At 36.6% G+C, this 23,279-nt stretch overlaps 2 protein-coding genes across 12 annotated transcripts in view; both read right to left on the minus strand.

Annotated features, from left to right (window-relative positions):
* The window catches only part of msrb3 (methionine sulfoxide reductase B3), a 113,416-nt gene that overhangs the window by 16,219 nt on the left and 73,918 nt on the right, over positions 1 to 23,279 (minus strand). The window lies entirely within an intron of this gene.
* hmga2 (high mobility group AT-hook 2) overlaps positions 149 to 23,279 on the minus strand; it is a 44,787-nt gene continuing 21,656 nt past the window's right edge. Inside the window, exons 4-5 of one of the 2 annotated variants that reach the window (XM_087246094.2) lie at positions 9,234 to 9,267; positions 149 to 2,739 (exon numbers count right to left, since the gene is read on the minus strand). In XM_087246094.2, coding sequence (XP_087102220.1) covers positions 2,699 to 2,739; positions 9,234 to 9,267 — 75 coding nt within the window. In that variant the 3' untranslated portion in view covers positions 149 to 2,698. Of the gene's footprint in view, positions 2,744 to 9,233; positions 9,268 to 23,279 lie in introns of both variants that reach the window. The other variant, NM_212680.2, reaches the window with a different exon arrangement.

Here is a 23,279-nt window from a genome sequence, read left to right on the forward strand (position 1 = left end):
TAGGTATTTGTCAGCTGATTATTAGTCCGTTTTTATCCTTTTTTTTTCTCTTTTTGAGGTAAATATCTGAATAGTACATAACTAAAACTAGAAATTCAGAGCAATAGTGAAGAGGAGGGGAGAAAAAATAGAGAAGGAGAAGGGAAAATCCATTCGCAACATTATCATTTAGTGTCATACAAGCACTTGATCCTTAGAAACCATTGAGTAAAATCAGTACAAAATATATATTCAAGTTAAAAATGTAAAACAGACATCCCAGCTGCAGAGACAAGAGTGTCTAGTTACAAACGTCAGATATATGCTAATGTGAAAAAAATAGAGAGAGAAATTAACTAGAAACAAACACAGTACTTTTTCTTTTCCCTTAGCTGCATGATTAGTTCTACATATGACTATAAACAGACCTCAGAATTCAGTTATTACCTGCCCGACTCTTATAAAAAAAAAGAAAAACGAAATTCAGAGCGTTCGCCTGCCCTTACGACAAGGTTTTGTTTTCAACGTTGGCACTCGCTGCCATCCCCTGCTTTATAATGAGAACTATATAGCAGCGTGTGTCTTTCATGTGTTGGTTTGCTGGTAGAAGAAATCAGAGGTAGTTTTGAAAATGGTGAGGAGATATTGCATTGGTGACGGGTGCTGGCGTACTTTCGGATACCGTTTGACGCCATCACTGCGATTCAGGTATTTTTGTGTGTAATGAGGTATAGTGTGGTTTTTGTTCCTGTGGTTTCTTGAGGTTTCGATCAGTTTCCCTTTCGCTGAATTTTGTCAAATGGTGTTCTTAAAGCTATGCCGTACAAGAAAATAACAACACAATTATGTACATGTATGGTAATTAAGCAAAATATGTACAGTAGAGCTACTGTTCTGGAGTAATGTTGAAAACGGTCTCTAACCGAGGCGTTTAATGTTGAAATAAAATTGAAAATCACCACCAAGGACACAAGGGGTATGGATATATGATACTAAAGAGAGAATTCACCCCCCCCCCCCCCCCACATTTTAACAGTCTGTCATTGTTCACGCATTTTAAACCTGTATGATATTCTTAGTTCTGTAAAACAGAAAAGAAGATGATTTAAAAAATGTTTACGCTGCACTTTTGCATACTATAATAGTAAATGGTGACCAAGGAATTAAAGTCATGACATTTCATTCACAGTTCCAACCCATTTTTTCAGAATTGTGAGTTTATTTCTCTCAAAGGTGTCTCCATTACATAATTCTGCGAGTTTTCCCAGTACTGGTTTGCAGCTGGAAGGGCATCCGCTGTCTAAAACATATGCTAGATAAGTTGACGGTTCATTCCGCTGTGGCGAGACCTGATTAATTAAGGGACTAAGCCAGAGATGTCCAGACAAAGTTTAGTTCCAACCCCAATCAGACACAGCTGCCTATCTAATCAAGCTCTTACTAGGCAGTCTAGAAACATCCTTGCTGGTGTGTTGAAGCAAGTTGGAGCTAAAATCTGCAGGACACCGGCCCTCCGGGACTAAGTTTAAACACCCCTGGACTAAGCCGAAGGAAAATTCATGAATGAATAAATTCTGTAAGTTAAAACAGCAAGATAAGAAAAAAACTGAATCCCGCAGTTTTGTATTCTGCAATTTAGGCATTTTTCCCATGAGAATTGCAACTTTTTATCTCCAGTTTTGACATATGAATTCAAAACTGCATAAATATATTTATACCTTTCTCAAAATGTTGATTTTATATCTTAAATTAGGATTTTTTTTTCAGATTTCTGATATATCAACTTTAAATTGTGTGAAATGAAATTCAGAATTGATTTTTACTCACAAATACTTCTGTCAAGCTTTAAAAAACATTTTTAAAAAAACACAATAAAAGTAGTCCAAATGCTAAATTTCAAACCATACAACAGCTTTGGCTAAGAAATATATTGAAATTTCAGTCATTATTGACTTAAAAACTCTCTTAACAGCCATGGTCACCACTTACTTTCACTGTATGGAAATGGTGAGCCTAAACATTCAACAAAACATCTCCTTTTGGGCTTCATCAATAATAATAAAAAAAGAGGGCGAATAAAATGAGAATATTCATGTTAAGGTATCCACTTACTTCATTTACAGTAACTAACAACCTCTGGTTGCATCTTAAAGGCAATATCTTTAAAGCTCACTATCATTTTGGTCAAAATGTAGTGGACTGAAGGAAAAATGGAGTATTGTAACTTGGTATAATGTCTTTGGTGGTACGGTACTGTAGAGAGCGGGTTCTTTTTGTGAAAGGGTGTGTTCTTTTAAGCTCCACCCTGATACAGAAAGCACCACATGCTGAATGATAAAACCAGACCGATTCGCCTTCTTTACCAATGTAGCTTGGAAAATCAGTCAACAAGTGTGTGTAAGTGGGGTGCAAAGAACCGCTGTAGCACATATTGTATGTTTAGCCCCTGCACCATCATGCTTACAGCAGTTTGTGGGAAGTGGAAACAGCAAGGCGGCTCCAATTGATCTGCAAGATGTTTGTTTGCATTTGCATCACTTTTTTGTTTCGGGTTACGCTCTGAGGTGTTGTGTGTGTTTATCACAAAACAAACAGAGGAGAAAAAACGAAAATAAACAATCAAACGAAAGTGGGAAGTCAATAATAAGTGGTCAAGGCAGTCTTTTCCCTTGGAGAGAGCTGACAGCTGGATGAGGTAGAGGTAAAATCCTGTGGTTGCTTAATCCTCTTCTGCCTCCTCCTCCTCCTCCTCCTCTTCTTCTTCCTGCAAAACACAAGAGTGGTGTAACGGTCAGTGTTGAGTTACTTCAACAAAGTTATTCATTCATTCTCTTTATTTGTCAAGGGTCGCCACAACAGAATGAACCACCAGCTTATCTAGCATATGTTTTACACAGCGGATGCTGCAACCCTGTACTGGGAAACATCCACACGCACATACATTACAGCCAATTTAAATTATTCAATTCACCTATGGCGCATGTCTTTGGACTGTGGGGGAAACCCTGAGCATGCAAAGGAAACCCATGAGGAGAACATGCAAACTCCACACAGAAATGCCAACTGGTCCAACCAGGACTCGAACCAGTGACTTTCTTACTTTGAGGCAACAGTGCTAACCATTGAGCCACTGTGTTGTCCATATCTAAATAATTATTACCTAAAAATAAAAAATAAGCCCCTTACTTTACATTTTCAGTGGAAAAGTCATTTAACTACGGTAACTTGTTACTTTGTAACTAATTACACCCAATACTGGTAACAACACAGTGCGACGCAAATGTCTGACTGACAGAGCTGAAGGTTTCTTTTTTGGCCATTGTTTTGGTTCCAAATGTTCTTTTTCATGAGCTCAGGCAGCCACTGTCCCACAGCTGACCACCATTGAAGCGGTATAGGATGGCGTTGAATGGGGGGCAGGGGGAGACGCTTGGCTTTTGGCACTTTTCAGAATGAAATGGATTTCGTTTTCCACATGGCTTCATTTTATTTGGGGAGGCTAACTGACACAATTTATAACCCTCTTCCTTTGCCTAGTCGCTGCGTTGCTCCCATTCAGGGGAAAGGCCGTGGCGAAAGCCCGCCTGCATTATATGAGCCAAACTCCATTCATTAGTGCGGCAGACACTTCAGCTGTGAAGTACCAGCTAAGCGCTACCATGTGTGACATGGGCGAGTGAAAGAATGGAGATGGGGGGCGGGAAAGAAGGGAGAAAAAAAAAGTCTTTAATCATATTCGGACACCCCCGCCTGCCAGCCGTGCTTCTGACTGAAGTGCCACACGGAGCAGAAAACACCAGCTTAGTTACAAACTCTCACACGCTCAAATGCAATATCGCATTTCTTTTGTAGCACTGTAACTGTTACACCTTTTTCACAATTCTTTTGATCGTCTTTATTTTTTTGCAGTTTAAATGATTGAATAACATTGTCACGCATCATCGCTCGCTCTTTCATTCTGAGCAATTAGAGGCGCAGCTACAGCACTCGACAAACACTAAAACTTTAATGGAATTCTGTTCCTGGAAAGAAAGAGAGAGAGAGAAAATCCGAGGCCAAGATTACCATGCGCTTGGTTTAACCATCACCACCAGAGAAGTTGGTTCAGCATTGGGTTTATGGCGGATTGTGTGTTCCCTTTGAAGTTAACTAGAAGAGGCACTAAAGCTAATTATAAAGCAATGCAATTAGGAATATCAAATATTAACAAAGGATGGATTAGTAAATAGGTTGCCCTCACAGTTTGTGATTAATCAGTATTAAAATGCTAGTTTACCAGACGGCTGTTGTTGTCTCAAAGTGTGATTTTTTTTTATCAGCTAATTTCGAGAGGATCACATTCTTGTGATTGAACACAGCTGGTACTGCATTAGCTCTGTATATTTGCACCAATCAGATGAATACTGACACACCATAAAATGTCAGAGCTTTCTACTCCAGTCATCTTCGTTTTGAAGAATCCCCCCTTCCACCCCTACTCCTCCCCTTTTCTGATAGGGTGGCACGGCAGCCCAGTGGTTGGCACTATTGCTTCACAGCAAGATCATCGCTTGTGCGTCCCTCTGCCAGCCGCTCTGTTTCTGTGCCGAGTTTGGATGCTCTTCCCATGTTCAAGTGGATTTTCCCCAGGTTCTCTGGTTTCCTCTCACCGTTCTAAGACATACATCATAAGTAAATTGACTACTTCAAAATAGCATCCTAAGGCAACTCTTAGTCAGCAGTTCACAAGTACGTGATTTCTCGAGACCTACCTGAGCTCAAACTCTCCTCTCGCCCTTCAAACGGGCTTCCCAGGCTCAAGGATATTCTGAGCTTAGGGCTCTTTCCCGGGACAGCATGCCAAATACGCTTTATTATCAATCATTAGCTAAGTTTGAACTCTTGAAACCATTTGAAGAGTGTTTCTTCTAGATATTTTTAACCAAATCTGAGATTTCTATCTGAGAGTTCATATGAAACTCTAATGCTTCAATATATTAAATAATTAATTAATTCAGCTTTGCTAATCTCAAACGTTTGTAGGTTTGAAATGAAGTAAGAATGAGTAAATTATTTTGTACCAAAGTAACCCTCACTTTAAAAAATGCTGGGTTCCAAACAATTCCTTCATGTTGTCCCAACACAAATCAATTAAGTTAGCTTAAACATATTTACAAATTTAAGTGGAGTTATCATAAAAATTTAAGTTTTCCCAAAAACTGAAGAATTGTGTTGTTTCACAACAATACAATGGGACTGAATGTTTACCAGTAAAAAATAATAATAATAATCTTTTGTGTTTCAAGAGTTCAGACTCAGATATGCTTGCCGTTAATAGCAGGTTTGGCATGCTGTCCAGGGAGAGAACTCTGAGCTCTGAGATAATTGAACCCAAGGCTCCCGCCTAGTCAATAAACATACATAGTGGGTACGAGATCAGGTAGTTCTTGAGAGCTGCCCCTGGAAAAGGAGGAGATAGGGTGGAAGGAGAGATTCTTCCAAAAATGGCGATTCAAAACGGAGTTCAGCTGCCTTGAACCAGGCCGAAGCACGCTTGTCCCCCGTCCTGTCTGCTCCAAAGGCCCGCACTCACATTACATTTGCGGCGTGAGTGCGCCCTCAGTCTATTTATTGTAAAGTTGGATAAATCTGATTTGATTATTACTGATTACAGATAAAAATCTAATCGTGCTCAATCATATCATGTGCTCCTCTCAAAATTAGTTTATAAAACTTCACTTAACAGACGAAAGAAACCCTAATGTGTTTGGATTAAATGATGGCATTTTCATTTTTACTCCAAAAAAATGTTGCTTCTTCTTGCTTCTTCAAGGTACTTATTTAAAATAAGCTGAAACAGCATAATTCTTGAGTTTTGTTTTGTTTTAGAAGCTTAATTGTTTTATGAAGCTTAATCGATTTACATTACAATGACATAAAGGGATTGTGTGGAACCCAGCATTTTTTACAGTATTGCTTGAACTATCCCTTTAAGCAAACTCTGCATAGACTTTACATTTTTCACTTTTAATTCTTAAGACTTTTTGGTGCCATTTACACTAATGTGCTGTCCTTTTTAAACATTATAGTTTTAGGACAACTTTGATGAAAGGTTTTAATCAACTTCAGATAGCTGCGCCAACGTTTTCAAAAGTTTGCATTTCAGTTCGTTTACACTGAAACAATACCAGCGTTTCCAAACTAAAACAGAGTCTTCAGCATTTTCACAACACTCCATTTTCACAGGCGGGGGTAGTATGAACACAGAAACCGTAACAAAACATATGCATTTTAAAATGAAAACACAATATTGTAAATGACACCTCACAAATAAGTTCAAAAAAGCTGAATAGAGGTCTTGAGATGCATTTAAAAAAAAATTTTAATCGCTCATGATGTGAGATCTTTAAATAACAAAGACTCCATGACCGAGAATGAGGATTCATTGCATTTAATTAAACGGTATTGCCTTCCAGTTTACAGATAACATCTTGAAGTACCTATAGATGTGTGTGAGCATGTATGCATTGAGCCTCCAGTGTGGCTCAAAGCCATCAGGGTCTTTGATTTCCCACATAGCCACAAATCAGGCCTCAGTTATGCATTCACACCGTAAACTGGTCCGCACCAGCGAACAAGAGGAGGTGAGCATATTCCTGGTAAATGTGTGGAAGATTGTATAGTTGTGGGGGGGATTGTAGCCCAGGCCATTGTGTCTTTTCTTATTAGGGTCTTTACACTCAAATCAAGCCAACATAAATGACAAACATAACCACTTTATGCCTATTGTTTTTGTTTTTAATACATGTGTGTTATGTATTTATTTATTTGATTTATACTATGACCTCAAATAATCTTTCGGAGTGGTCACACTTCATTTTGATGGTCTGTTTGTTGAATTTAAGTTACATTGCATCTACATGCAATGTAACTTAACCACACATGGTAGGGAAAGTAACTGAAAAAATTGACCTGGAAAAATGAGATCGGTTATAGGTTCTTAATGTTGATTTCGATTAGTTTTCAATTAATTGTCCAGCCCTAGTGGAACCTGCCTTTTTGAACAGCGTATGTCAAAACTTCACCTGCATTTAATACCCTTTATGTGTATAAAATTCTCTAAATTTGTAAACTTAATGCAGGGCTGTCCAAACAGAGGGCTGTTGTCCTGCATAGTTTAACTCTTACTTTCTTCAACACACCTCCCTGGAAGTAGCTTAATTAGCTTAATTAGCTGGTTCAGGTGTGTTTAATTGGGGTTGGAACTAAAATATTAAGGACACCGGCCCTCCAGGACCGAGTCTGGACAACCCTGACTTAATGGGATGATTTGGCCTCATATATGAAACATTTGTAAACAGAGTCAAATTTTTAACAAAAATGAACTTCAAAACACCTTGTACAGGGTTCATATTTTTACTGCAAAAATTCCAGTTCTTTTCCATGACTTTTCCATAACTTTCAGGTAAATATTCATGACCTAATGTTTCATGGAATGCCCATGTACATGTGGTAAATAGGAAGAAACGTATGTTCAAATTTATTACAGCATATCAAACAACATGTGACAATCTAGTACATTTATTTTATACCTGTAAAATAGTTTTTAGAAAATATCTTGTGTGAAAATTTTTAGAAATGGTGGCTTGTGTCTTCACAGGTCTTCACAAATAAGCCTTTAGCACCCACATTATCTTACCTCTGTAGTTAGAGATTGTTTCTGGACATGACACTCAAATGTATCTTGAATTACGATGAATGCAAGTGAAAGAGAGGTGAAGCTGAAACTGCAAGCTGCTTTTAGCCCCACACAGAGAATGTCACGTGAAGGGATAGACATCACAATTATATTTGAAATTTACCCAATATTATCATCTCAAATATATTCAAGTACACAGATATTTGTTAAACAAATTTCCATGACTTTTCCAAAACATTGTGGGTTTATTTATTTTTTCCAAAACTTTTCCAGGCTTGGAAAATACATTGTCAAAATTCCATGACTGTTTCAGGTTTTCCAGGACTGTAAGAACCCTGCTTGTATATGTGAATATATACTGTACATATTAATAGTGAAATAGTTTAAATAAATAGAATAATTAGTTTTACTATTAATAGTGAAACATATTAATAGTCTAATGTATATATTAATAATAAAACGTTTTAATAGGAAGGAAATTGGTTTTAACATTTTTACACAGAGATGGCAATTAAAATAAAGGGAAGGAATTAATTTGATTATATATTAAATAGTCTAAATTATTTACATATATCAATATTAAGATCTCAATAAGAATCAACATGTTGTTTATTTTCATATATATTTTAACGCTATTTTTTATTGAGTCCCATTAGCAACCGGTATACAGGCGTTAGACTGCTGTCCTTCTTTTCTTCATGAGCACATTAAAGCAGCGGTGTGCACAGAGACTATAGAGTCCAGTCCATTGTTAATACGCTGAAGGAATTTTGACAAGAGAGGAAAAAAAAGGGGGCAACTCTTCAAAACTAATCCTGTCTGCCAGATTGCATATCCATCTGTGAGGGGATGAAACCGAAGAAGACTGGGATTCCACACATAGCGCTATAGGATTTACATTAGCTTTAACCACACAGGTCTCTCATCAAACCAGAATTATGCCCCCCTTTCACTCACTTGGGCTTTTTGTGAGCTTTGTAAACCCAAACAGCAAATCCCCTTCCTCATACAATCATCGTCAATCTTTTTTGTTTTTTTTTGGCAAACTTCTAGCCAACTTCTTCGTTTCAGTTTCATATACAGTTAAAGTCAGAATTATTAGTCCTCTTGAATTATTAGCCCCTCATTTCTAATATGTGATTTTAGCCATGACGACAGTAAATAATATTTTACTAGATATTTTCTTTAAGATGCTAGTAGCTTACAGTGCAATTTAAAGGTTTAACCAGGTTAATTAGGTTAACTAGGCAGGATAGAGTAATTAGGCAAGTTATTGTATAACAATGGTTTGTTCCGTAGACTATCAAAAAAATATAGCTTAAAGGAGCTTATAATATTGACCTTAAAATGGTGTTTAAAATAATGAAAACTGCTTTTATTCTTGCTGGAATAAAACCAATAAGACATTTTCCAGAAGAAAAAATATTATCAGACATACTGTGAAAAATTCCTATTTGATAGGATTAATCATTTTGACAGTAACTGTATACATGAGTGCATGTTCACCTGCTGTATTTATTATTTAGTGCAAGATTTCATTTGCTGTATAGTGCAAAATAAGATATTGTTTGACGTACCTGAGCGGGCTTTTCCTGAACCACTTGTTGTGGCTGAAAGACAAAAAGAGAAACAATTATGACTTTCTGAATGCAGAATACACTTATTTTAATATTATTTTTGAATAAACTGATAGCTCTTATGCATGATTTAGGATCAGTGACAAAATGGCAGGAGAGAACATTCACATACGTACATACATACATTTATGTAGATCTTATCTAATATAAATATGATATATTATTAAATCTAACCTCCATAAAAACACCATAGAGGACATTTCATTATTTATGATCTGCATAAATAATATATCTATTTAAGTATAACATATTTATACAAGTTCTCTGCAAAATGGTATATACATGTACACATACAGTGCTCAGCATATATAAGTACACCCCTCACAAATCTATCTCACGAAGCTCTACAATACTATATCTGTGCATATACATTAGATTAGTCAGTACTGAAGCCAAATCTAGAGCTTATCTAACAAATTAACCTACAATAACGGTAGATAAACTAGTACACCCACATTTATGTTAAAGAAAAATATTAAATACAAATTTAAAAACAAGGAAAAACAAGAGAAGCAAAAATAATTTGAATTAGAAATTTTGTAGGTTGTAATTTGTTTTTGCGATATTTTGCTGGATTTGGAAATTTTCCATTTCTAAATATGTTTGGTGACTAAAATATTATTTTAATAAATATATCTGTTTAATAAATCTGTTTTGTTTAAATGCACCAAAAATTGTGCATTTTGTACTGTCTGGAGCCAGCATCTGAGCTTTTCAATCATCATAGCACACGTGCTGCTGATGATGCGATGATGAAAGTGATTTGATTTGAATACATTGCCTATATTCACTGAGAAATAGATAAAAATATTCATTTTTCAACTTGGGGTGTACTCAATTATGCTGAGCACTGTATAAGTATACAGATACATGAATATATACATTTAAACAGATTATATGTAATACAACAAGACATATTTTATATAAAAAATTATATATATATATATTATTTATATATATATGTTGTTGTGAAAAATCCAGGTTAGCTAAGAAAAGATCAGTTTCTTAGCTCCTATGATGTTATGTTATGTTATTCCCAAATTCTTATTGTGTTGTTAATGTTATTTAATAATAAAAAAATGCTCCAAAAGATTTTTTTATTTTTAAAATGGTAACAAAAAATGTCATGAGTATTAAAGTATAAATCATACATAAAAAAAAAGTTTTAAAATAACTGTAAAGGGAGATATTTGTTGTCTTAAATTATATTTTATAAAATATTTAAATGTATGTATATTTTATTGTTCATATAGTTCATATTGTTCATGAATGTCCATGTGTGTGTGCACTAGTGCTGCACGATATTGGAAAAGTCTAGCCTTGCAATGTCTTTCTGCGATTAATATCGCCATATATAAAGACAATTTCAGCAGTGACATTTAAACCACACTAAACTGAACTAAACTGAACTCTGAAAACTGGACTGACACGGTTTCAGTTTACTAGAACTTCTATGTTAAGCTGCTTTGACACAATCTACACTGTAAAAGCGCTATAAAAAAACATGAAACATTTCAATTAAATAAACAAATTCACCAGATGACTTAAAAACTGCTATTTAGAAAGACTTTATTCATTTAGATTGAGTGGAAAGATTCTGTAGGGAAGTGAATCATTCATAAAAATGTCAAAAATCTATTTTAAAGCAAAAATAAAAGTGAAATAAACTGTGTTTCAGGATTTTCGGGGCAGTCAAATAGTATTCAGGTTCATAATTTATGAAGTTTATTTTTAAACTAATTTTGAGAGGATCACATGCTTAGGATTGTTTGCGGCTGGTCCCGCATTATTCAATTCATGATTCACCAATCAGATGATTCCTAAGCCACTATAACTACCCTAAGTTCCATAAAACAGCCGTCTTTGTTTTGAAGAATCCCCCCTTCCACCGCTATTCCTCCTTTCCTAGATGGGTGGCACGGTGGCCCAGTGGTTAGCACTGTTGCCTCACAGCAAGAACGTCCCTGGTTCTAGTCCTTACCAAGCCAGCCGAGCCAGTAAGTAGTTATCTCTTAAGAGCAATCACTATCTGTTCATCAGCTACTACAGCAGGGGCGTTCTCGAGATCTACCTGAGCTCAAACTCCCCTCTCACCTTGCAAATGAGAGGGAGCCCTGGGTTCAAGGTTCTTATGAGCTCAGGGATCTCTCCAAGGACAGTGTACCAAACAATCTTTATAATCAATCCTCAGCTAAGTGTGAACTCTTGAAAAACAATTAAACGTAGAATAACACTGCAAACGTCATTACTGTATGAATAATTTAATAAAATGACTCTTTATTAAATTTACGAATGGTAAAACCTCTTGTGTCTGAATACTCTGAACGCTCTCAGGCCTTAAAATCACATGCAAACTAAAAACTTTTACTCCATTATAGTTAAACTCTCTAATAACCATACAATTCTCATGAGTCTGCTTCTTCTGGTCAACTATAAACATCACTCAACATTGCAGATCCTGCGATGTGACTATTGCGAATGTGCACACACCATCTGAAACGATATATTGTGCAGCTCTAGTGTGTACGCATAGGAATGTACACAGCAGTGTCTTCACAGGGACGAGGGTGCCAGATACAATGCCCAGATTGTGCCCTACTCGCATTACATCATAAACGCTAAGCGCTGCCACCCCACAGGAAGTGCTTCTAAGACCAGATCTTGACAGCTGAAGAGTCCAGCAAAAAATAAAACCCTGAGAGTGTCCAGCGTTTGGAACCAAAGCCAGCAGCACACACATACGCACACACATTTGGGATTGTTGAGAGCAGCTGGTGTGTGTTGTGCCAGCTCTCCCTGGAATGCTATCAGGCTGTAACACAGTAAATGTCAACACCGGATGGAAGCGAGCGAAGAACGCAGCTGGCGATAAAGGGAAATTGGGAAAATGATGCACACATTCCGAACGGGATGGATGGAGCACAAATACACTTTGGAGATGGCAATAAATCCAACACCTTCCTGATTGCATCTATTTACAAACGCGTGAAATATAAGCTGCCATGTGTGCATTACCACTAACAGATGATCACCGATGTCCAAAACCACACTGTACGTTACATCACCGGTGATACTGTACATGCAGAAAAAAATATTGCAGTGTAGGAGGAACTGGGAATCATTTATTATATTAATAGTTTATTTAATAAATAAAAAAATATATATGCTTATAACTGCTTGTTAAGGATGGATAATGTAATGTAATATTGTTTTATGTATTTAAATAAAATAAATAAAATTATGTACAAAGCTTAGTTTATTAAAATAAAAATAATATATAATCTATAACGTAATAATGTTTGTTTAATAAAATAATCTAAAATAAAACTAAATAAAATAAAAATTTAATTAAAAATAAAATAAAATAAAATAAAACAAAATAAAATAAAATAAAATTCAATTCAATTCAATAAAATTCAATAAAATTCAATTAAATTAAACATATACTACTATGGAACTGTTTTTAAAATACGGGTAGTCGTTGCCTCGAGTTTTATGAAAAATAAACAATTTTAGCTAAAAAATCTTCTTTAAAATTCTATTTAAAGTCAATTTGGATGCTCAAGTGAGCAAATTCTATAATTAATTACCTTTTAATTAATTAATTTTATATATTATTAACTATATATAGTATTTATAATTACCTATTCAAAAATTCCTTGCACTGTAGGAACTGGGAATTATTTATTATATTAATAATGTGCTTCTAACTGCTTGTTGAGAATGTATAATGTATGATGTAAAAACATTTTGTTTATTAAAATAAAAGAAAATAATGTATAATGTACAACAATAGTGTTGTGTTTAATAAAATAAAATAAAATATTTTTTTATTTAATTAAATAAAAAATGTAAAGAAAAATTAAGACTAAAATATAAATTAAATTGAATTAAATTTAAATTAAATAAAAAATTAAAATTAAATTAAAAGAAATTAAAAGAAAAATGCTAGTACTAAATTTAAAAAAAATCTAATCAATTAAATCAAACGGAAAATTAAAACTTAAAATCACATTAAATTAATTAAATTAAATTAAAAATTAAAACAAAAAGTTACATCAAATTAAATTAAATGGAAATTTTTAAATAAAAATTAAATTAAACATATACTACAATGAATAAAACTGGTAGTCGTTGGATATTAGCCTTGGATATTATGTATAATAATCATCAATCATTTCAGCTAGAAATCTTCTTTAATTTATATTTAAAGTCACCTTGGATGCCCAAGTGAATAAATTAAAAGCAGATTTTAATTTTTGGGTGAACTTTCCCTTTAAACATCTATAGTTTTTGAATGCATACAGTACATTTTTGCTGCATTTATTCTATTCATGTACGCAAAAAAACTACAAATGAAGCTAAACCAGTCTCTAACTTTAACTGTATCCAACCACAATAGCAACCATAATATTAGAGAACATTAATTCAAATACAAACTAGTTCAAGTCACTAAATACTAAGTGGGACCACAACTATGATTTTTATAAAAGCGGTAAAACGAAAGCACTAAATAATAATATAAATGCAGATAGGACCAAATAAGGGGAGGGTTCGGCTCTGACGGATATAGGCTATCAGGTGACATGGAAAAAGCTCTCAGACACTATTTGCGTCTCTGCGGTAAATTTGGGGTAATCGTTTTGGAGGAGATACATTTAGCCATCAGGTCCCGGATATCCAAACGTCTTAATTATAGATCACTTGCAGACAGCTGGAATAAACTGAAAATGAGAGGCATGAGAGAGGCTATGAATTAAACGCAAATAATTCACATTAAAGTCAAAATGGCTTTTTTTCTCCTGACTGATCTGCTTTTAATGTTGGAAGTCATGCACACTGATCAAAATGAAATTAATTAGTGTGAAAAGTTAATTGTGAGAATATTATCTTTGGTTGTGTGCTGAGTTTAATGATCTGAAAACCGTAAAACCGCGATAGGTGACCTATTTAGTGTGTAGTTTTCACTGTTCTTTTACTGTTCAATTTATAAAGCACTTAAAAAGTGTAACTTCAGACAATCACAAAGACTTTTTACAAGTAATTGTAACATTATTTTAATTAAAATTTTTTTACTATACTTCCCATGTGCTGTTTAACGGAGAATAGTTTTTCTGCACATTATTAAGCATAATAATAGTCTCAACAGCTCATTTCTAACAACATATTTTTTTAATCTTTGCCATTATGACAATACATCATATTTAAATAGTTGTTTTAAAAGATACTAGTATTCAGCTTAAAGTGCAATTTAAGGGCTTAACTCGATTACTTAAGTTAACAAGACAAGTTAGTGGACAACAGTGGTTCTGTAGCTAATTGTAAGAAAACAATCTCCTCCCAGCAGACACACAACATCACAAGACGTCACGTTAATATCAGGAGGATAGATTTAGGTCGCCAGCATCTAAGGACAATATTATTTTGATAATAACGTGTATTATTTTGATAATAACGTTCCAATAACGTGAAATGATGTTGATATTCGGTTGATTTTAGGTTGTGTTGAAAAGTGACCAAAATCCAACGTCGAGCCATTATCCTAAACTAACGTCATATTGACGTCAAATACTGATAATTATTCGTCAAGTATGTTTGATAGACGTCATATTTAATAACGTCCACACAACCTCATGCTGTAACATCATTAGACATTGATATTTTGCTGTTTTTAGGTTGCATTGGAAAGTAACCAAAATGCAAGTATTTCTAATGGACGTTAGGTTCTGACATCAACCCAATTTTCATTTCCAAACCAAATAATTGTCCTGCGACATTAAGGTACAGCATCAATCTGACATCATGTTGACTTCATGTGCCTGCTGGGTTAAGTGGGCTAATAATATTGGCCCTAAAATATATTTTTACAATTAAAAAACTGCTTTTATTCCAGCCAAACTAAAATAAATGTTAAAATATATTACGAAATGTTGTGGGAAAAGCTTTAAGAGATTTAAAAAGTTAAATCACTTTGGAAATCTTAGAAAAACTATTAAAACATTTCACTAATTTTGCTTTCAACTATATATGTCTTAAATTAGATATGAATGTATCTGCAAAATATACACGGGCTGTAAAAATGGAGGAATGTCAAGCCATTTGCATTTTAACAGCTTTGCTTTTCAGGGAACTGTCAATGTGAAGACTTGTGTTAATAAGGGAATAGAAGCTCCGCTCTGAGAGGTTGTTAAGGCCATGAGATTTTTATGCCAACATGAGAACTGCTTAAATATTATTTTAAAGCATGAATCACATTCAATGTGTGGCACAAAAAACAATTGAGCTACAATGCAGTTTGCATTATTGTCAATCACAAGATTTGTCCTATAGCAATTAAAGCTAAAGATTAACTATATACCAAATATTTTTTATAAATGCATCCTAGTTGTTTCTTCAATGTCTTTAATGGTGTCTATCGAACCAGTTAAATACATACACCTATACGAGAAGCTACATATCTGGTTCTTGAAAGAATCTCCGGCTTTTTTCTCATTGAAGTGACAGATTAAAGAGTAAAACACCAGCTAGAGTGAGTTTCCAAACATTTAACACTACGCTGCCAACTGGCATCAGAGTGCATTGCTTGCCACAACCCGCCACATTGGAAACAAGTACTACTGTGAATTATTTTCCAGCCTACAGTGTTACGCATGCCTTGAAACAAAGAAAACTGAGGTAAACGGAGACACCCACCATGCTCAGGAATGATAACACTGATGAACAGTATCTCCAAAATAAAAAAACAATGATAAAATGACAGAACAATATAATGTTGCATTCTTCTTCTGTCCAGTTGGGAAGTGATGAACAAAGTGGTTCACATAAAAATCACATAGATGTTTTTGTTTTTGTGAGTGTATGTGTGTGTGTGTGTGTGTGTGTTAGAGGTTTTTTATAAAAGAAGGTCTAAAACAACATGAATACTTTACATTTTTAGCTGATCTATATACCTCTGACCTTTCTTTAAACATGTCCACTTGCGGAACAGTTCCTCCCTTTTCCATGTGAGAAATGTCTTCTTATTAAGTAGTTTAAATAATAAGATAAGCAACATTTTCAACATCCAATTAAATCTTGTCTGGACTGGCAGCCTCTTTTAAACCTTGATGACACAATCAGTCAAAGTCTTCTCTTTAAATGATGAAGCTGTGCTGAGAGTTTTTCAGCATAGGTTTATATGAACGTGCTCTTATGGACCAGAGAACCAATGGTTTTTAACTAAGCGTTGAAGACTGCATATATAATAAGAAGGCTCACACATACTACTGTGAACTAGATATGAATTCCAATCCAGGGCATTATGCTCCATCTTCTAAATAAAAGAGCCAATTTCCAATAGGTCATTGTGCCACATACTGTAGGTAACTTCAGCTGCGAGCATCCAAATACATCATTAGCATAGTATGCACATGCTACAGTGTATGCACAAAATCCTCATGCACTCTTAACTATTCTCCAGTCTTAGTGGGATCTGAACTGAGATGGCTAAAGACAGCAACCACGTGCAACAGTAGCTAGTGTGCCTCTTGAGGCCAGGAGAGTCAAGTCTACAGAAACAATCTGCACTAGACCTCTGTTATCCCCCCAAAAATCCTCACTCCATTCTGGGTCACGGCACCAATGTTCAACTTCAACAGCTCAAGGTAGAATTTGTGGACAAACACTACAGTTTTTCTGCCATGGGAGACATGCGCTGTAGCAAGAAACACAGAAAATCTACCTTTTCAAACATCAGTCAGTGCCTAGTGAGGCAAAGGTTATCATTTTACTTACAAAGTTCTGATTCTGGCCTCAGTACATTCACCCCAGTAAACTTCACTCTCATCCGGGTCACGGCACCAATATAATATCTCCGGTTCAAAACTGTATTCAAAACAGTGTTTTCAGTATGGGAGGTAGATACATTAACAAGGACACTAAATACTAGTGTTTCTGCCATGGGAAACAGGTGATCAACTGTAGCAAGGACACAGAAAACCAGCCTTTAGCATCATAGGGGAGTGAAATCTACTCACAAAGCTCCTAAATTCAAATCACCACCGTAAACCTTATTCTCATCTGAGTCACTACACCAATGTGATGGATCTAGCCATCCCCACTCTGAGCAGGATTCAAGCCAGTGTTTCCAGCATGTTAGGCAGGTACATAAATACTTCAGTCAGTTTAAATCAGTAAGATCAGGGGGGTGAGGTTTACCCTCAGATCCTATCAGCTGACATTGTTTGCATCAACCCACTGGACAATTTCCTTGTTTTATAAATAGAAAAGCAACAGAAGAGACCAACAAACTACTGAAGATGTCTAGAATAGATGTCTGTGTTGCTGAGAGCTGAGTGAGTAAGACATCTACACGTTTACGGTATTTACAGAAAGTGGACTCTGTGCATGTGCTGAGTAGTACCTGTGTTCATGCACACTATCAAACAGAGTAGACTTTGCAAGACTGTGCGTGTACTTGCAGCTTAGATTTTGTCAAATTCTCCAGCTTGGATTTCAAACAATGTTTGAGCACATATTCGGTATCTAAAGGTGATTCATATTGTTGTAGAAATGTTTTCGCGCTGCCATGGTCTCTCATCCTGCTTTGAATGGAGGGAGTATCTTTAAAAACTATTGATCATTCAAAAGTATGTCTGGTAGACGTGGTTAGGGAGATACTTCATTCTTTAAGAATGCAAAGAGGTCTTTGGGCCAGTTACACAAAGAGATTATGTAATGGTTGTAAGTCAGCCTCTGGCACAGGTAACTGGGGGCAAAAAGCTAGAAGAGTGCAGCTGCACGTCTCAGCAGCTCCAGAACTGAACGTGCCGGGGCAGAGCAAAGCCAAGCTTGTGGAAGAGTCCTGCTCTTAGGACTTGGCATGTCTTACCAAAACCATTCTCTGTGCCAACAGTCATTTACTAAAAGCTTTACACTGTGGAGAACCCCTCCTTCCTCTTACAAGAAACTGCACTGGAGATATTTAGGTTTCTGTTTCATTCATGAGATCTTTGAATCAAAAGAATTGGGGAAAACTATGCCTAAAATCAGTTCTGATTTGATTCCAAAATGGGCAAACCTTACACTTACGTCGATCTGAAAGAACCAGGGTTTTTTATAAGAAGCTAAGGGAAACTTTTATGCAAATCTCTTTAATGAACAGTGCAGAAGCTCTTGCAACACAAGATTAAACAAGTTTGTACAGTAATCACTATTTAACCTCTTTTATCTATCTGTATAATTGCTAATGACTGAAAGCAAATCTGCATCTGCGGGATGGTGTTTGTTTTTACTAAACTTTGGCCTCGATGGACCAAACAATGTCATTGGATTTTACCTTCCAAGAAGAGTCTTACATGATCACCATGGACCAATGAAACTTACTTTTCTGTAAGTTACGTTTCTGTAAAAAAAAATCAGCAGTTCATTCATTGATTACGCCTTAAGTACCTTCAGGACCTTCAGTGTAGTGTTCTCAGCTTCATCGAACACTATTTACTGTGTTTAAAGTTCACATATTTTCCCTTAAAACAGTGAGACACTTTAACATGGTACAACCCTTGAGACCCTGAGACCCTTGCCTGCCCATAAGCCATATTCATTTTACCTGACTGCCTGCTAAAATAAAGAGGGAAAGTTTAGAAAAATGAAAACGCAGCTCACATTCACTTTAAACTTAAACGGCTAACATATGTTTTGCGTTTAACGCAGGGAGTAAAAAAAAAAGCCCTTACTTGAACATAGTCTCCTTAGGGCTGCTGACAAGAATTCCACAAAGACAGGAAACATAAAAAAACACTCGGCTTGATTTGATGAGGCAAACTTATCCAAGGACTCCCTCACTAGAGGCGGACCCCACAGACGAGCCACCCAGTAACTGTACCCCCTCCCGCTCCCATGAATAAAGGCCACATGTTCTGTTAAACTGGAGGTGGAAGTGGGGAAAACAAGCCAGACATCTCCAGGGTACAGGGCCACAGCACTGGCATTGTGATCACCCTTGGAAAGCCTCCACCGGTTCGAGCCGATCTGAAAAGTCTCCAGGTCTGAGAGCCCCCTTGCTCTCAAACGTCCCTTCTCGGACTCCAAATCAAGCACCCTCCCCAACCAAACAGTGCTATGAATGCCACCTATCAGAGCCGGGCTAAACCCTGCGATTAGGGGGAATTTGCCGAAGGGCCCTTTGTAGAAAAGAAAAATGTCTGCCAGAGCAAGGAATGTGGAAAATTCCTGGCAGGACAAGCAGCCTTTTGTTAGGAAGGTTTTTTTTTTTTGGAGGGGGGTGTTCTGGAGGGAAAGAAAAGCGCAGACAAATTGGATCTGGTCTGTTTAGGAGCCTCTGCTGTTTGAAGTGAAATCAGTTCCCAGAGTTTCTCAAAGGATAGAGGAAGAGAAGGGAGAGGGGTGCTGGGGGTCTGCACAGTAATTCAGGTTTTTTTTTGTTTTGTTTCGGTACACAAAACTTTCCCATTTTAAAGTTTTTTTTCTGTTGTTCAGATTCTGTGGGGTCTTTATTGGAAAGCGGGTCAATAGCTCAGTTTCCCCAATGGGATGTTGTACATACTCGGATATAAGATTTATAGTCATATGTTTTTATTCTATTCCCTCTGAATCATTACATTATGTATGTTAAATAAAATTTGTGAATAAGTTGATTTATTTAATTGTTTTCAGATTTAAGGTTGCATCAATCAAAGTCACTGTAACATACATGTTTTCATGGAAATGTCTGCCTGCAGAGAGACAGCAATGAAAAAATGCATGTGCATGTAGCGCTTAGCCGCGTGACCATACCATGATAAAGGTCTTGTGTAGTAGAAGTGTCCCTGTTCATACAAACACAAAGGTTTCCTGGCTTTCTTGTCCCTGTTCTTTTAAAAAGTATTTATGTAATAGTGATTACACTTTTTCGTAGTGTGGAAAAATAAAACATACTGGTTCCCCTTAACACCATTTTATACTTGCAATAAAACGGCTACAAAAACTACACTATTTAATCTTTCTTACATGTTCAACAATATATAGACCCATATGAGGCATACCATGTTATTGTAATTTCCCTACTGCCTTCTCCTGTGCTTCCTCCATCTCCCCTTTTTCACATTCTCATCTCCGGAGCACCTATTGAGGCAGCTGTTATAGTCGCTGGCTCACAGCAAAATGATTAAAGCGCTTCCAGAAGCTGGAACAGGAAAGGCAGGGGGAAGCGAGAGATGAGGGGGGGGAAGGTCACAGGGGTCAGCGGTGGAAATCCGTTGAGGTGGTCCCAGAAATCACAACACACACCCCTATTGGCAGGAATTCAGCGACTCGGGCCCCAGATAGAGAGGGAGAAAGCGATAGAGACGAGAGGAGGGGAGAGGGTTTTGGGAATGCGGGGAATGAGGTAGAGATGTCCAGTTGCTCGCTCTCACGCTGTATCGAACTCACACAGCCGTCCAAGTGAGGGACAGGAACGGCTCCAAGCCACAATGTAAACAAAGCTTTTGCAAGTGCATACTTCAAGACCCCAATTCCTGCCGAGTTTCAATAATAGCTAATAAAATGTTTGCAGCTCTTTACGAAAATTGACTCGCCATACAATTTTGTGTAATTGGGAGAGTCCTGGCAAATGAAAGCAAAACTATGAAAAAGTAACATCTCCAAGTTTGTTTCAATGCACAACACCTGCTTAATTCTCATACTGGGAATCTATGAAATTGCATTTCCAATTTCAAAGCTATTTCCAAGTGGAACTAAACCGTCAAAAGGTTAAAACAAATGGCACAATGTGAGTTTTCCATCAGGATTTGGCTGAATGAAAACTGGGTATTAAAAGTTTAAATGGTAGATTTCGGAAAAATAGTTTGTTTTAAAATGTGAGGACTAGAAAATTGTGTCTCAACACTCTCAAAATGTAATTATATTAAAAAAAAAAAAAGTGCATGTTGGTACCCACAGGCATATTTACAGTACACACCTGAGTTTAAGGCTGCACTGTGCTTGTTCAAAATTCTGTGGAATAACCCAATGCAACATACAAGCCAAATGGAATTATTCCAGCCAGTTTTGAGGGGCATTAAACACTCTGTGTAATGACACATAAGTGGTAAATTAAGCATCATTAATATACCTTAAGGTAATACTATGACTCTTTAAGGGTTAACTAAGGCATAAGAAAAGTTTCAATTGGGGTAAAGGATCACTATTAACAGTTGTCGGATGCTAAAAAAGGTAAAAATAAAAACACATACAACAAAAATCCATGTTTCTCCAACTCTATGAATATTATAATTTCTAATAGCAACTATTGTATGAAGTGTCCTTAAATTACAGAAATTACTTATGGCAATGACATTACATAAGTCAAGGTGAATCACATGGAAAGTCTAGTAAAGTTATTCAATCCTGACTGAATAACTTGTTTTGAATGAAGCGCCTTGATGAATCATTCATGAACAACAAGTCTTAAGAAAGTAAACGGGGTCAGTTTTTAATGTTGACTTTTAAAGTAGTAGCCCATGTAGACACCCATCTGACTCACTGCGGAGTCTCACCATGTCTAAACAAACATTTGGGTTTGTTTACAAGTTTAAATACAGCTGACAGCATCTTACTATTTGAGTCTATTTAGTGTGGAATAGGAAATGCTAAGAATAAAAACCGTCTGACAGGCAGAGTATAGGCCAAGCCACTGACTCAGGACAGAACCTCAGCTGACTGCCGAGTCTCCAGCCTAAAAACACCCAGGAGGTTAAGTTCAATATTTTGCCCAGGAGGGTTGCGAAGGCTATAAAAACGTTTTGATGTTTGACACCAAATTCCCATCACAATACTCTCCTCCTGCCTCACACATGGACACATTAAGGAAGGGAAGGGGGGGGGGGACCAAAAAAAAACCTTTTCACACTTTGGCAGCAGTTAAGGGTTTTCCGAGCCTCCCCACCAGATCGAGACTGTTGGATGACTCCCAAACGCAGCCCTTGTTTCCCTCGAAACGACGAGCGCCTCCCCTCTTCCTTGCCAGACTCTCCCTCCCATTTCCCTCAGCTCTGATTCCACTCCTCACCACCTGACAACACTGTCTGTCCTCTAGCCAAAAGCAGCAGATCCTTGTGTGAGATGAGAGAGAACTTCCTCCCCACTGTCTCCTGTCCTGCACTCATTCATGCCTCTTCACTTATTCATTCACGTTTCCTCATCTCTTCCTTGAGGTAGGAGTTGAAGTCCGAGCGTTGGGTTTACAACATCCCAATTCGTAATTTGGCAGTAGCTACAAGCTGGACTGCGACCTGCTTAAATGCTTGCAAGGTCATTGTGATCCAACAAACATTAGTGGAAAGAACCACCTGGGAAGGAAAGAGCGAGCACGAATCTTCATATCAAAGGAATTCTTGGATTAAGATAAGGTGGACATCATAGTGTCAACTTCTTGGCCAGACCTCTCAGTTTGAAGCCGCCATGTGAAGTATATATATTGTCTTTGTGGGCATTCTCACTTATTGCCTTGGTAACAAACAGGCAGAGTTGTTGGCTAAGAGAGCATTAATGGTCAATTTACACTGCACAGACAGACCATCAGCAACATATTTATCGGATCAGTAAGTAACCCTTGTTGGCATCTGTTGCAATTGTTGCGCACTTGCCTTTGTCAATTAAAGATATTAAGTCTGCATTTTGGGTTCTAGTTAAATTACACTTTGTACTCCGGTGACTCTCTGAACTAGTCCGTCTGTCAGTAAAGTGACTTGGATAAGTTACACAGGTCTGAAGTGAGCGCAAGAAGAACAAGAACTTCCCCACTCTTCCACCATTCTTTAATTCCTTGACAATAAAGTCTATCCTTCAGCCAAAAAGCAACATATTCTTGTATGAGATGAGAGAAAACTTTCTACCCACCGTCTCTAATCTGTTCATTCAATTATTCATTCATGCGCTTCTAGAAAAACCAAACCCATAAACATGCTGGATGTCTGCCTTAACACTTGAAAGGTCATACAGGTCGACAGAGAACACAAAAAGAGGTA

The sequence above is a fragment of the Danio rerio genome, chromosome 4 (genome assembly GCF_052040795.2).
Source record: "Danio rerio strain M-AB ecotype USA chromosome 4, GRCz13ab, whole genome shotgun sequence".
In the NCBI taxonomy this organism is placed as follows: domain Eukaryota; kingdom Metazoa; phylum Chordata; class Actinopteri; order Cypriniformes; family Danionidae; genus Danio; species Danio rerio.